The 13310-nt window shown below is 41.1% G+C and overlaps 1 protein-coding gene across 1 annotated transcript in view; it reads left to right on the top strand.

The window, feature by feature from the left end:
* The window catches only part of LOC100011653 (aryl hydrocarbon receptor-like), a 102771-nt gene that overhangs the window by 79457 nt on the left and 10004 nt on the right, over positions 1–13310 (top strand). Inside the window, exons 6-8 of the mRNA XM_007486055.3 lie at positions 4503–4645; positions 5533–5735; positions 8055–8164. Coding sequence (XP_007486117.2) covers positions 4503–4645; positions 5533–5735; positions 8055–8164 — 456 coding nt within the window. The remainder of the gene's footprint in view (positions 1–4502; positions 4646–5532; positions 5736–8054; positions 8165–13310) is intronic.

Raw genomic sequence — 13310 nt, 5'->3', positions numbered from 1 at the left:
AACCATTTCTGCTTTCTTATGGTGAAAATATCAATTGGCCTAATCAGTTAGTTTGAACCATGCAGCTTTGCAGCCAAGGAAGGCTTAGCTCTGTCCAACCTAATCAGAAATACTTGAATGATTGAACCTGAAATCCACTACTAGCTTGATGTCAGATTGGAAGAAGGTCCTGAAATGTCCCAATTGTCCTTGTACTATTAGAGATTTTTTTCAATGACTTAGCTAAAGGCATGGATGAAATGCTTTTCATATTTGTAGGTTGAATGATGGAAAGAATTGTACTTAATGGATTAAATTATAGAGTATGTAACCAAAAATGGTGGGGTAGAACACTGAGACAAATTAATACGATTAAATTTAATGAGGATGGATATGAAGTTCCACACCTGAATTCCAAGCATCAAATCTCACATGTACAAGGTGAGGTCAAATTGTGTTGGTTTCTGAAAAAAAGATCTTGGGGTTTTGTGATTACAAATTCAATGTGAGCCAACTTTGTGTTATGCCAACCACAAAAGCTAGTCCTAGAAATATTTGGCTGCATTAATAATAGTAATAATTACTAGTACTTCTAAAGGACATTAAGGTTTTCAAAGGGAAGGAAGGAGATGATAGTTTCTTTATATTCTACATTTTTTGATGACATCTGGAATATTATTTCATTCTGGTCACCCCATTTTAGGAAGGGTATTGATAAGCTAGAGAATATCCAGATTAGAGTGACCAGATGGGAAAATATCTTTGAGATCACAGTGAATGAGGGTTGGTTGAAGGACCTGGGTAGATTTCATCTGGAGATTCAGGAGACATAAGAGAAGCATTTAAAGGATTCTCACCTGGAAGGAGGGATTAAACTTTCTCTTCTTGGCCCTAGATGGTTGAATAGAAGTGATGGTAGAAGTTATAGAGATGTCTATGTTGTGAAACCAACAATGAAAGTCTGGGTAGTTGGGAGGTTTCCTTTCCCTGGAGATCCCCAAGGCAAGGCTGTACAGCCACTTTTCAGGCATCTAGTAAAGGAGATTCTTTTTCCAAGATGAGTTGGACTAGATATCCCTAGAGGCCTCATTTGACTTTGGGATTCCATAGGTTTGGAGCCATGATTTCATTTTTGTGGACCCTTCCTTATGGATGAATGCTTTCTTTAATCCTATGTAACTGTTCTTCATGTCCTTATATAAATACTCCACAGTCAATCTACACAACAGTCTGGGTTGTATTCCTCTGGGATTTTAAGATCCCGAGGCAGCACCTATGCCTTTAGGTTCCTCTTTTGTCTCTCACAACTTGACTGGATCACATCTTTCCTCTAGTCACACATGGACCTGATCATTTCTTTTATATTGTTGTTATTGAGTCATTTCAGTCCTGTCCAACTCTTCCTGACCCCATTTGGGGTTTTCTTGGTAAAGATACTGGAATGGTTTGCCATTTCTTTCCCTAGCTAATTTATAGATGAAGAAACTGAGGCAAATAGAATTAAGTGACTTTCCCAGTGCTAAATTTGCATTCAGATATTCCCAACTACAGATCTAGTGCTCTGTCTGTTGGACCAACTTCCTTCATAGATAATAGAGTTGTGCTAGAGATGGGGTTCTGCAACCATGAGCAGTTGAGGATCATTGACCGAACTGGTACCCCTTCCCAGACTGAGCCCATCTATGTACATAGCTCCTCATGTGCCATTCTGTTCCAGCTCACTGTCCTTCACTACCTAACATATTCCTCAACATGGAATTATTCAATGAACTACCCATCCAGTTGTATAGACACTTTAGGACGTCAGCATTATTCATCCACTTATTTGTCCAGGGTGGGTAGACAAACTTTTGCATTGATGTGGCTTTATTACAGAGTCCTGAAGGGTTTTGGTTGTACTTAATTCTACATAAAGCTGAACCCAATCATCAATAGAAAACCCTCTTCTTATTTGAGTTTTCCTTAATATTCCAAGACATTAATGCACCAACTTTAGGTATATGTCTAACTTTCTTTCTTTCTTTCTTTCTTTCTTTCTTTCTTTCTTTCTTTCTTTCTTTCTTTCTTTCTTTCTTTCTTTCTTTCTTTCTTTCTTTCTTTCTTTCTTTCTTTCTTTCTTTCTTTCTTTCTTTCTTTCTTTCTTTCTTTCTTTCTTTCTTTCTTTCTTTCTATAAAACCATTACTTTCCATCTTGGAATCAATACTATGTATCGGTTCCAAGGCAGAAGAGTGGTAAGGGCTAGGCAATGGGGGTGAAGTGACTTGCCCAGGGTCACCGAGCTGGGAAGTGTCTGAGGTCAGATTTGAACCCAGGACCTCCCGTCTCTGGACCTGGCTCTCTATCCACTGATCCATCTAGCTGTCCCCTAGAGGTTAACTTTCAATGGACTTGTGAACAAACATCTCCAGCTGTCATAGAACCATATATGATTGCAGTACATCCTTGTGAAATACTGATGCCTTGATTTTGCTACTTGTACTTTCCTTCTTTCTCCTTGTGGAGAGAATGGCTTGTAGGTGGACATGGAAAGAGATAAGCCTGCCCTGCCTGTGGCCCTGCTCCTTTGGGAGCCAGGGGCTGAGAGTGCTGCCAGTTATGCTTCAGTCATTTCCACCTGACAGACACAAATAGTATCTTCCCTTGCAATTCTGAGTCACGTTAGAAAGCTGACGGGACACAGGGTATTTTCGTAGTTATATTTTTGAAAACCCTCGACTGAATAAGGGGATAAATACTGGCCAATAGACTTTTGAAACCATCCATCTTTCCCCTGCCAGGGTGAGGGATGAGAGTGAGCTCTCCTGTGTCTAGCTTTAGCTGTCTGCTCACTCTGCTATCAGTGAGGAGTCGGGGTAGGAGACTCAGGCTAAAACCCCAGAGCAGACCTCTTTGGTCTGCGTGCTCTCATTTTTCTCTCAAAAGTATACGGTTACCGGGCATGTGTGTGTGCCACTATGGTAAGATATGCTCCCCTCTTTTCTCTGTGCCATCTGCCTCATTGATGCCCAAGTCCAAGCTCCTATGCATGGCTCTCGTTTATAGGTGCCCAAAGGCTCCTGGGCATACTAGCAGCTGGTACACATCAAAGTGCTTACAGTGGAAATGATCTTCCGCCCCTTTGGGCCACAAGGCCCACCACACAGATTATGGGGATTCTCTACTAGTCAGACATAGAATGCCCAGGAAAGTAGTCAGTCAACAAGCACTTCCAAGTACCTACTATGTTCTAGGCACTGTGCTATGTAGTGGTCTGAGAAAAAAGGAGGCCAGAACAACCACAAAGTCCCTGCTCTCAAGGAACAAGGGGCCAGTGTCCCAGGAAAGCAGAATGTGTCTGTGGGCATGGGGAGGGAGGCCATCCGGTGTAAAGAGAGTGGAAGGAGAGGAAGGGGCCAGGTTATAGAAGACGTGACAAGCCAAACTGGTTTTTAATATTGAGCAACTGGACTTGATTGGATGGGGGGGGGGTATGGGGAGATTTGTGCTCTAGGAAGATCAACTTGACATGTGAAGGGAGGATCAACTGGCATGGGGAGAGACTTGCGGCAGGCAGACCCTTCCAGAAAGCTATTACAATAGTTCAAGCATGAGTTTATGAGGGCCTGGACCATGGCGGTGACAGTATCAGAGGAGATAAGGAGATACATGCAGTGACAACAGTAATAGGAAATTAAGAAGGGAAGAACTGAGGTGGGGACAGGGGCAGTTCATTTTTCAACATCTTAACTACAAGATATCCAGTAGAAAATTGGATATGCAGCTAGGTGGAGCAGTGTATAAAGCATTAGGTCTGGAGTAAAGAAGACTTGAGTTCAAAGCTGGACTTAGACACTAGCTGTGTGACCCTAGGCAAGTCACTTAACCCTGTAGTTTCTTCATTTGTAAAATTAGCCAAAGAAAGAAATGGCAAACCCTTCTAGTATCTTTGGCAAGAAAATGCAAAATGGGGTCATGAAGAGCCAAACATAACTGAAATGACTGGACAACAATAGGAAAAAGAAGTTGGAGATTCTAGAATGGAGGTCGGGATGGGTTTGGACAAATTGATCTGAGAATAATCTGCATAGGAATAATAATGGCCATTGTCTGTGGAATCTGATCAATTCTTAAAGTAAAATGTTATAGAAGGAGAAGAGAAAAGGACCCAGGACATAGCCTTGGGAGGCAGCCATTATTAGCGGCCATGACCTAGATAAAGATCCAACAAAGAAAACTAAGAAGGAAGAGTCTGAGAGGCGTGACTCTACTCTAGATCACACAAAACCCACTGAAAAGTTGACAATTGACAGTGTCAAGGACTACAAAGAGTTTAAGAAGGAAGAGGACTCAGAAGAGGCCATTAGAATGAAGGAAGATAACATTGGTAGCTTTGAAGAGGGCAGTTTCAGTGCAATGATGGGGTTAGAAGCCATATTGCAAAGAAAGAAAGGTTAAAAAGGGTTAAAGGCAAAATCAACCTGTCTGTGAGTCATCATCTTATCATTCTAATAGCTATTTCATCAATCTTCCTCTCATCTCCTAGCTCTGCCTGAGAATGAAAGCCCTCTGAACAGTGGTACCACCACCTGTGACCCTCAGCACCTGCCACCAGAGAATTCTTCCTTTCTAGAGAGAAGCTTTGTCTGCCGATTGCGCTGTTTGCTGGACAACTCTTCAGGATTTATGGTAATCTCGCATTCAGCCATTGAACCCTATTGGTCCACATGGAACTGTGGCCCTCTAGAGACTCTCTCCTCCTGGGGACTGACTACCTTCTCCCATATCAGGGACAGTTGCTGGGGGAAAGGGATGTCTCTTAGCCATATCTCATTTCTCTATTCCATATTAAACCATGGTAGCCAGCAGGTATTGAATATAATAGTCTATCCACTTTAGAGAAACTGAGGCCATATCTAGTCATTGGTCTCAAATCAGATTTTGGTAAAAAGTTCCTAGTTTACTCTAGATACAAGGATGATTAACTTCCATATGTGACATTCATTGCTTGACAAAATGTAAGCTCCTTAAAGGCAGGGCCTATCTCACTTTTAGAAGTTAATTAAAGTCAATCATAGTCAATAAATGTTTATTATGCACCTTCTTTGTGCCAGGCACAGTACTAGCATTGGGGATAAATGTAAGAAAAAGACAGTCCCTGTCTTCACGAAACATACAGTTTGAAAGGTGGTTAGGAGGGCCAACTGGAGGATAGCCAAGGAAGGGCCATGATATTTGTGGAATCAAAACCAAATGGAGCAGATGACAGAGATTAGTTGGAAAGGTCTAGGTCCTAGTCTACAAAGTGAGACAATCCCTGCGCCCAGGGAGTTTACATTCTACTGTGGTGTAGTGAATGTATCAGATGTATCTACTATATCTCCAGACAGTTCAGAGAACAGGGAAAGACTATAGGGAGCTTAATTTCTCCACTTCTCCAAAAGAGCCATAAAGTTTTTTCTGAGATAAAAGAATGAGCTCTAATGTAATGGGCAACAGGCCTCTACAGTTTGGTGATTCATTTGTTCCTTCAAAACATGTCCTTCTGGCTCTGTTATTTATTATCCTCTTCCCAGGCTTTGAATTTCCATGGTCGGTTGAAATTCCTCCACGGGCAGAATAAAAGAGCTAAAGATGGATCCTTCATGCCACCTCAGTTGGCTCTGTTTGCTTTAGCAGTGCCCCTCCAGCCTCTCTTCCTCCAGGAACTCCGGACCAAGATATATTTTTTTCAGACCAAACATAAACTGGACTTCACACCAATGGCTTGTGATGCCAGGTATGGTAGATGCCAATGTTGTTCCTGCCAGCCAGAGCTTGAATTAATGAGTTATCCTCCTGGGGATCATCACAATTTTTCTGAATTGAGTTCAGACAAAAACTAAACTGAAAGCTGATTCTAGTTACGTATGTGTTGATAAAATGAGCAATAAATGAAGTCTCAGTGATTGAAAAGAATGAAATTGCCATTTCTTATTGCCTTCTTACAAATGCAGGCATATGAATCAAAGTCATGACCCACCTGCAGTTAGTCCTTAATTAGCCTAAGTGGTGAAAGGAAGCTTTGACCTGAATTAACAACAACAAAACCCTGCTGATAAAAGTATAGTTCATGACTGATACATGGTAAAATTCCCAAGTATTTCATCTGCTTGCAAATATAGTTGTGGAAATGGCACCTTTCAAAAGCTCTACCACTTTGGTACTGCAGTTCCCCAGAAACTTGATCTCAGAGTAATGAGTGGCAATAGAAGAGTCCAGTTTAGGCTTTGTGCAAAGAAACCTCTTCAAACAGTTGAGTTATCCCAAAGTGAAGTGGGCTGCCTCAGAAGGAAGTCGGCTTCTTTCCTCATTAGAAGTCTTTGAGCAAAGGCTGGATAATCACTTGCCAAGTGTGTCAGGGTGGGAACATTTTTTTCTTTTCATTTTTACCCATAGATGTGGAGGGTCCCTTCAAACTCAGAAATTATTAATTTATTTAGAATATTCTTCCATGGTTACATGATTCATATTTTTTCCCATACCTTTTACCTCCCTGCTCCTGGTGCTGACAAGCAATTCCATTGAATTATCCATGTATCATTGCTCAAATTCTATTTCCACAGTATTTATATTCGCAACAAAGTAATCTTTTAACATAAAAACCCCAATCCTATCCTCATCGAACCAAATAATTGATCATATGTTTTTCTTCTGCATTTCTGCTTCCACAGTTCTTTCTCTGGATGTGGATACATTCTTTCTCACAAGTTCCTCAGGATTGTCCTGGGTCATTGCATTGTTACTAGTAGAGAAGTCAGTTACATTTGATTGTGCTACAATGTATCTGTCTCTGTGTATGATGTTCTCCTGTTTCTGCTCCTTTCACTTTGCATCAGTTCCTGGAGGTCATCCCAGTTCACATGAAATTCCTCCAGTTCATCATTCCTTTGAGCACAATAGTATTCCATAACCAACAGATACCACAATGTGTTCAGCCATTCCCCAACTGAAGGGCATCCCTTCATTTTCCAATTTTTTGCCACTACAAAGAGTACGGCTATGATATATTTTTGTACAAATCTTTTTCCTTATTATCTCTTTGGGGTACAAACCCAGCAGTGCTATGACTGGATCAAAGGGTAAGCATTGTTTTAAAACCCTTTAGGCATAATTCCAAATTGCCCTCCAGAATGGTTGGACCAATTTACAACTTCACCAGCAGTGTATTAGTGTCCCAATTTTGCCACATCCCCTCCAACATTTATCAGTTTCCTTTGCTGCCATATTGACCAGTCTGCTAGATGCGAGGTGGTACCTCAGGGTTGTTTTTATTTGCATTTCTCTAATCAGGAGGGATTTAGAACAGTTTTTTATGTGCTTATTGATAGGTTTGGGTTCTTCTTGTGAAAACTGCCTAGCATGTTCCTTGACCATTTGTCAATTCGGGAATGGCTTGATTTTTTTGTAAATTTGATTTGGTTCTTTATATATTTGGGAAATTAAATCTTTGATCTCTGATCTTGATGATTTAGATGTTCCCTCTAAAGAAGCAGATTGTAACCTATCTGTAACTTACCATTCTTCACTGCCCTTGTCCTTGTCCTTCCACCAAAGCACCACGCACTCAATGTTACTGTGACCTTTCTTGGGCTCTCTTGATACTTCATGAAGAGCAAGAGAGCATGCATACTCAACTTCACAGTACTAGGAAACTGTCATTTTGACCTAAAATGGAAATATCGCTGATGAGGTACAGAAAGTCATATTATTCCCCCATATCTTTAAGAAAGTGTCTAAAGATAACAAAGCCTAGGAGTATGACTTGAGTGTTCAATTTCTGACTTTCCCACTTATCAGATGGACAGATTTGAGGACATCTTCCTTCATTTCTACAGTTTTCCTCTGGTGAAAGGCCATCATGTGATGGCCTGAGCTCTGTTCTCCTGACTTTGAACACGTGATAATAAGGATAGTGAATAGAAATGACTTTATAGCACATAGGGATGCTGAAGCAGATGGGTATTTTGATGAAAGGGAGCATTTGGCCACAGTTAATTCATTTGGGTTCATAAGACATGCTGAATTTAAAATCTTGACATTCTTTTCTTTCTTTCAGAGGAAAGGTGCTTCTGGGTTACACAGAAACTGAGTTGTACAGGACAGGCTCTGGATACCAGTTGGTCCATGCAGCAGACATGATGTATTGTGCTGAAAAGCATGCAAAAAGTAAGTTCTCTGGGGGCAGCTGGATGGCTCAGTGGATAGAGAGCCAGGCCTGGAGATGGGAGGATCTGGATTCAAGTTTGGCCTCAGGTATTGCTTATCTGTGTGACCTTGAACAAGTTACTAATCCCAAATGCCTAGCCCTTACTGTCCTTCTTTCTGCCTTGGAACCAATACTTAGTATCAATTCTTAGACAGAAGGTATGAATTTTAAGGAAAAAAAGTTCTCTGGACATTTATGCATTCTTCCAAATTATGTAATAGTTTTTTTTTCCAGCATAGGATCACTCCATCCAGTAAGGTAGAGTGAATTTAGAAAAAGACTTTAGCCAGCAGGTTCTGAGACTGTATAAAGTATATTTAAACTCAGTCAGTAGACAAAATTAGACTAGAGAGATTAGAAAAACTCAGAACTGTGATGGGTAACATTAGTCAACAAGAATTTCTCAAGTGCCTGCTATATTTTAGGAACTGGGCAATGCTTTGGGAATAAAAACATAATCCTTTTTTTTTTCAAGGACTTCACATTCTAATAGGGGTAGTAGTAGTAGTCTCTCGTTAACCGAGGATGACGATCGTCTTTGTGCATTTTCATCTATGATAGATGAGTGTGCACAAAGACACTTGTGCGTGAAGGAGATTTAAGTGGAAGAGTCGATGCACAGAGACAGTCCCACTCTCTCGGCATTGGAAGCCTGGGTCCAGTGGCACGAGAAGTCGTTACACCTGGAGACTTCCTCAGCTGCATTGGATGGCCGTGTTGTCCCTTATGCTCCAACACGCCCTGAGCACTCCACAGTGCTTTGCTGCGTCGCCCTCTCAGCCGTTGAATCTGCTTATTGGTTTCTTCCGTCTGTTCAGCCGAAGCAGTCTTCACATGCTGGGTGAACCAGGGTTGATGGCAATAGCAATAGCTAAATAGCTGCCAAGTCTTGTTTATTCCACCAGATTGACATCTCTCAAATTCATCTCCTTCTTTCTACTCTCAGTCACTACCCTTTTTCAGATCCTCTTCACTTCTCACCTGGCCTCCTAACAGGTCTTTCTGCTTCTAGTCTCTTCTTTTTCTAATTCATCCTACACATAGCTGACATAATCATTTCCCTTAAAGTACAGATCTGATCATGTCATTTCCCAGCTCAAAAATTAAGAGGCTCCCTACCCTTAAAAAATTTTTTTTAAGCTTTACCTTGTACAGTGTAGATAGAAGATAATCTCACAGACAGCCACTAGTGGGGTAGGATAGCCAGTAGGTGTAAACCTTAAAATTTCTTAGACTTATAAATGTTGGAAATTTCACCATTGGGAAATTTCATACTTGGAAAATTTCCTATTGATAGTCTATTGGAATGGGAACCCCATTGGCATGGAAGGTTCCTCCTCCTCCCTTCTTAAGATTACTTTAGGACAGAAACCTTTTGCTGAACAATGGAAAGGGCTTTGACCTATGCTTAAGCATAGAACAGGAATTTCTTTGAGTCACGATTGATTTTAAAATTGATACAATAGAGATACTTGGAATGACAGAACCAGGTCTTGGAAAATACAATTTCCACCCCACTCAGTCCTAACAGGATTTAGGAAGGGCTGCAGCATAGATCAAGATTTAATTATTTGAGAATATGACCTTCAACAGACATGTGCAAAGCCACAGACCTCTGGGTGGTCCTGGGTTAAGCTAGAGCCACCATTGGCACAGGGAAGACATGGACAGTGATTGGTAGATGTGAGAACTGAGGGGAGGGAACTTGGATGGTTTCCTTAAAGATAGCGGGGTCTGAGGACTAAGGGTGGTGGTTGGTTGGAGAGGTTTTGCTCTGAGAGATTGTGTTCTGAGAAGCTTGCTCTGAAGGAGGCTGGAGGTGGAGGCCCCTGAAACTGTTTTTCCATTTTGGTCACGTAAGTGATAGGGACTGATCTCTTTTCTTTGCCCCAGCTATCTAAGGGCTTGGGCCTTTTGGCCCAGCCTAAACAGAAGGGGTATTTAAGCCCTATTCCCTTCTCTCCCCTTTCTCTTTCTCTCTCCCTCTCTCTTTCTATCTCTAATACCTTTCTTCATCCTGTTTGTAATTAAACTCCATAAAAGGTTGACTGCTGACTTGAGTTTTCATTTAGGAATTACATAGCTGAATTCCTTGGCGACCTTAAATTAATATATATCAGTCTTTTAAAGTGATTTCCTTGTCACATAGGAAAGGTCTCCTTCAGAAGGATGGGTGTTGAGCTGAGAAGACAACGGGGAATCTAGGAGATAGAAATGAGTTGGGAGAGCATCCCAGGCATGAGGGGTAGCCAGTGAAAAGGTACAAAGTGATAAAGGACAAGCTAGATCACCAGGGTCCAAAATAAGAAGTGAAGAAAGATGACATAAGGCAAGAAACAAGAAAAAGGCAGCATGATCTGACCGAGCACTCATGGAATCTTATAACTCTTGGGATAAAGAAAGATTCTTAATTTGGGATCTGTGAAGTGTGTGTGTGTGTGTGTGTGTGTGTGTGTGTGTGTGTGTGTGTGTGTGTGTGTGTGATTTCAATATAATTGATTTTCTTTTTCTATGCATTTTATTTTGTATGTAAAAATCGTAATTATGAGAAAGAGTCCACAGACTTCAGTAGACTAGCAAAGATTTCCCTGGCCCAGCCCAAAATATGTTAGGTCTCCTGGTCTAATTCATTGTTTTTTAAAGCAGAGTTCATCCTGGAACCATGGAGAGCTCCATGCATTCTTTGTTGGACTTGGGGATCTTTTCTTTGATTCAGTGGCCTTTTATCCATGACAATACAAGGCTTTTCAGCCAGGCCAGCCAGGCCCACTTAGATATTAAACAGGGCTCTTGAGGTCCAAGTAGGTTTAGGTTGTAGGACTGGTGGGTCATTTTCATCCACCCAAGAGTTTTCGGAAGGCAAAGCTTCACATTTGGGTCTGATTTGGAGCTTGTCACTGCATTAGCCATAGAATGTGGCTGCAGGGCAGGGTCTCTGGTCTTTCTATAGAGAGACTGCTTTCCTCTTCATGCGGATTTTCATGTTCAGAGACCCTGGAATGCCCTAAGGTAAGGGACAAATCTTTTAAAAAGTCATTTTCCTTCTTGGCAATTTACCTTCCTAAGCAATCAAGTGAGAAATCATCTTGCATTTCTTAAATGGCTCCTGGTGCTGGGTATTTTGCTAGGCCATGGGGATACAAAGTCAGAAGTGAGACTGCTGGTGCCCTCAAGGATCTGACACTCCATCAGGGAGTTAAAGAACAGCCCAACCAAACTGATTGTGACAAAATGTTCCTGTGGACCAAAGAGATTTTAAGAGCTGGATTTAACTGGATGGGGGTGGGTTAAGAGGGAGAAGGAATGCTAGAATAGCCCATGTTAACTAGAAATAAAAGATATAGAATATCTGGATTCCAGGAGGGCTTTGCTTTCACCCTCCCAGGATATCTGCCTCATTAACAAATTAGATGCCCACGGATTCTAGGCTTTCCTTCTCCCAAATGCCAGGAGATTAGGGAAGAAGGAGCTTGAGGTTGTGGGAGAATCAGTGAATTGGGTGGGAATCCTAAGACCTGGATTCTAGCCATCCCTAGGCTATCCATGACCCATGTAATCTTGGATAAGTTGTTTCTCTTTTCTGGGCTAAAGCATTATCTCATCTGTAAAGTCTAAGCTGGTTGGACTGGAAGATTTCCAAGATCCTTTATAGTGCTAATATTCTGTGCTTCTTAATCATTTGTCTAAACTCATATGGAAAAATAGCAGTGTAGTGTAATTGATACAGGGAGGATACAGAAGCCCCGGGTTCAAATCCTAGTTCTTCTACTTACTAGATTAATGACTGTGGAAAAGTCACTTGAGGTAGCTGGGCTTCAGTTTCTTCAGGGTAAAACATCATACTAAATTACCTTTAAAGTACCGAGGCACCATAAATCCTAGGATTCTTGCATTTTACTACTGCAAGAAATGACTTGACCAAGAGAGAAGACATATCAGCGACTCATAAAATATATATGTAGGCAGCATAACATATGGTGTGTGTGTGCATATATTATATGTATATATATATATATATATATAAAACTACACTTTTTTGTATAGGTAAAGATACCCAGTTCTAGACTTTCTCTTGAAATACAACTCCTATTTTACTAGGTAGCTCATAGACACCCCAAACTCAGCACATCTGCAGTAGAACTCCTCATCTTTCTATGCAAACCTTCCTGACCTCCAGACTTTCTTGGGAGCTCTCTCATCCCAAGCTCTTCAAGACTTTCCTTTTTTTTTAAAATTTAAAACCCTTACCTTCCGTCTTGGAGTCAATACTGTGTACTGGCTCCAAGGCAGAAGAGTGGTAAGGGCTAGGCAATGGGGGTCAAGTGACTTGCCCAGGGTCACACAACTAGGAAGTGGCTGAGGTCAAATTTGAACCCAGGACCTCCCATCTCTAGGCCTGGCTCTCAATCCACTGAGCTACCCAGCTGCCCCCGAGACTTTCCTTTTTTAATATGAACAAATATCTTTATTGCACATATTGATGTATACTGAGTGTACAATTTAATATTTCAAAGATATTTTCAAGATTTCATTATGAAAAATATACTTTGTCAATCCTAAGGTACTATAAACTTGAGGAGTTATCTGTGTTTTCTTGCAGAAAGCTATTTGGGGCCAAAGATTCCCAGTACCTTCTGGAGAGCCAGTGGTGTTCTATTTAAAAAAACAAACAAAAACAAAACAAACTTTTCCTTTAAACCAAACAATTTGCTTGAGTATCTCCGTGTAATATTCCTAAATTACTATTATGCAATCAGATTATCTCAAAGAAAGTAAATGAGGTAAACAATTCTCAGGGAGATGCAAACTGGCAACTGGCATGACAAATGCTACAGTCCCCAACTATTCAGCATCCACAGCTCCTGAAAGGCCTTTGTTGCTGTTGAGTCACTTCAGTCTTGACCCCACTTGGAATTTTCTTCGCAAAGATCCTGAAGTTGTTTGCATTTCCTTCTTCAGCTCATTTTACAGATAAGGAAACTGAGGTAAATTGCATTAAGTAACTTGCCCAGGGTAAACAGCTAGATATGAACTCTAGATGAGTCTTTCTGACTTCAGGCTCATCTTCCAGACTTACTAAATCCCTTCTTGCTCACTTCCCTGCTG

The sequence above is a fragment of the Monodelphis domestica genome, chromosome 2 (genome assembly GCF_027887165.1).
Source record: "Monodelphis domestica isolate mMonDom1 chromosome 2, mMonDom1.pri, whole genome shotgun sequence".
Classification (NCBI taxonomy): Eukaryota; Metazoa; Chordata; class Mammalia; order Didelphimorphia; family Didelphidae; genus Monodelphis; species Monodelphis domestica.
Note: the sequence above shows the minus strand (reverse complement) of the source record. Positions and strands in the feature narration are given on the sequence as shown.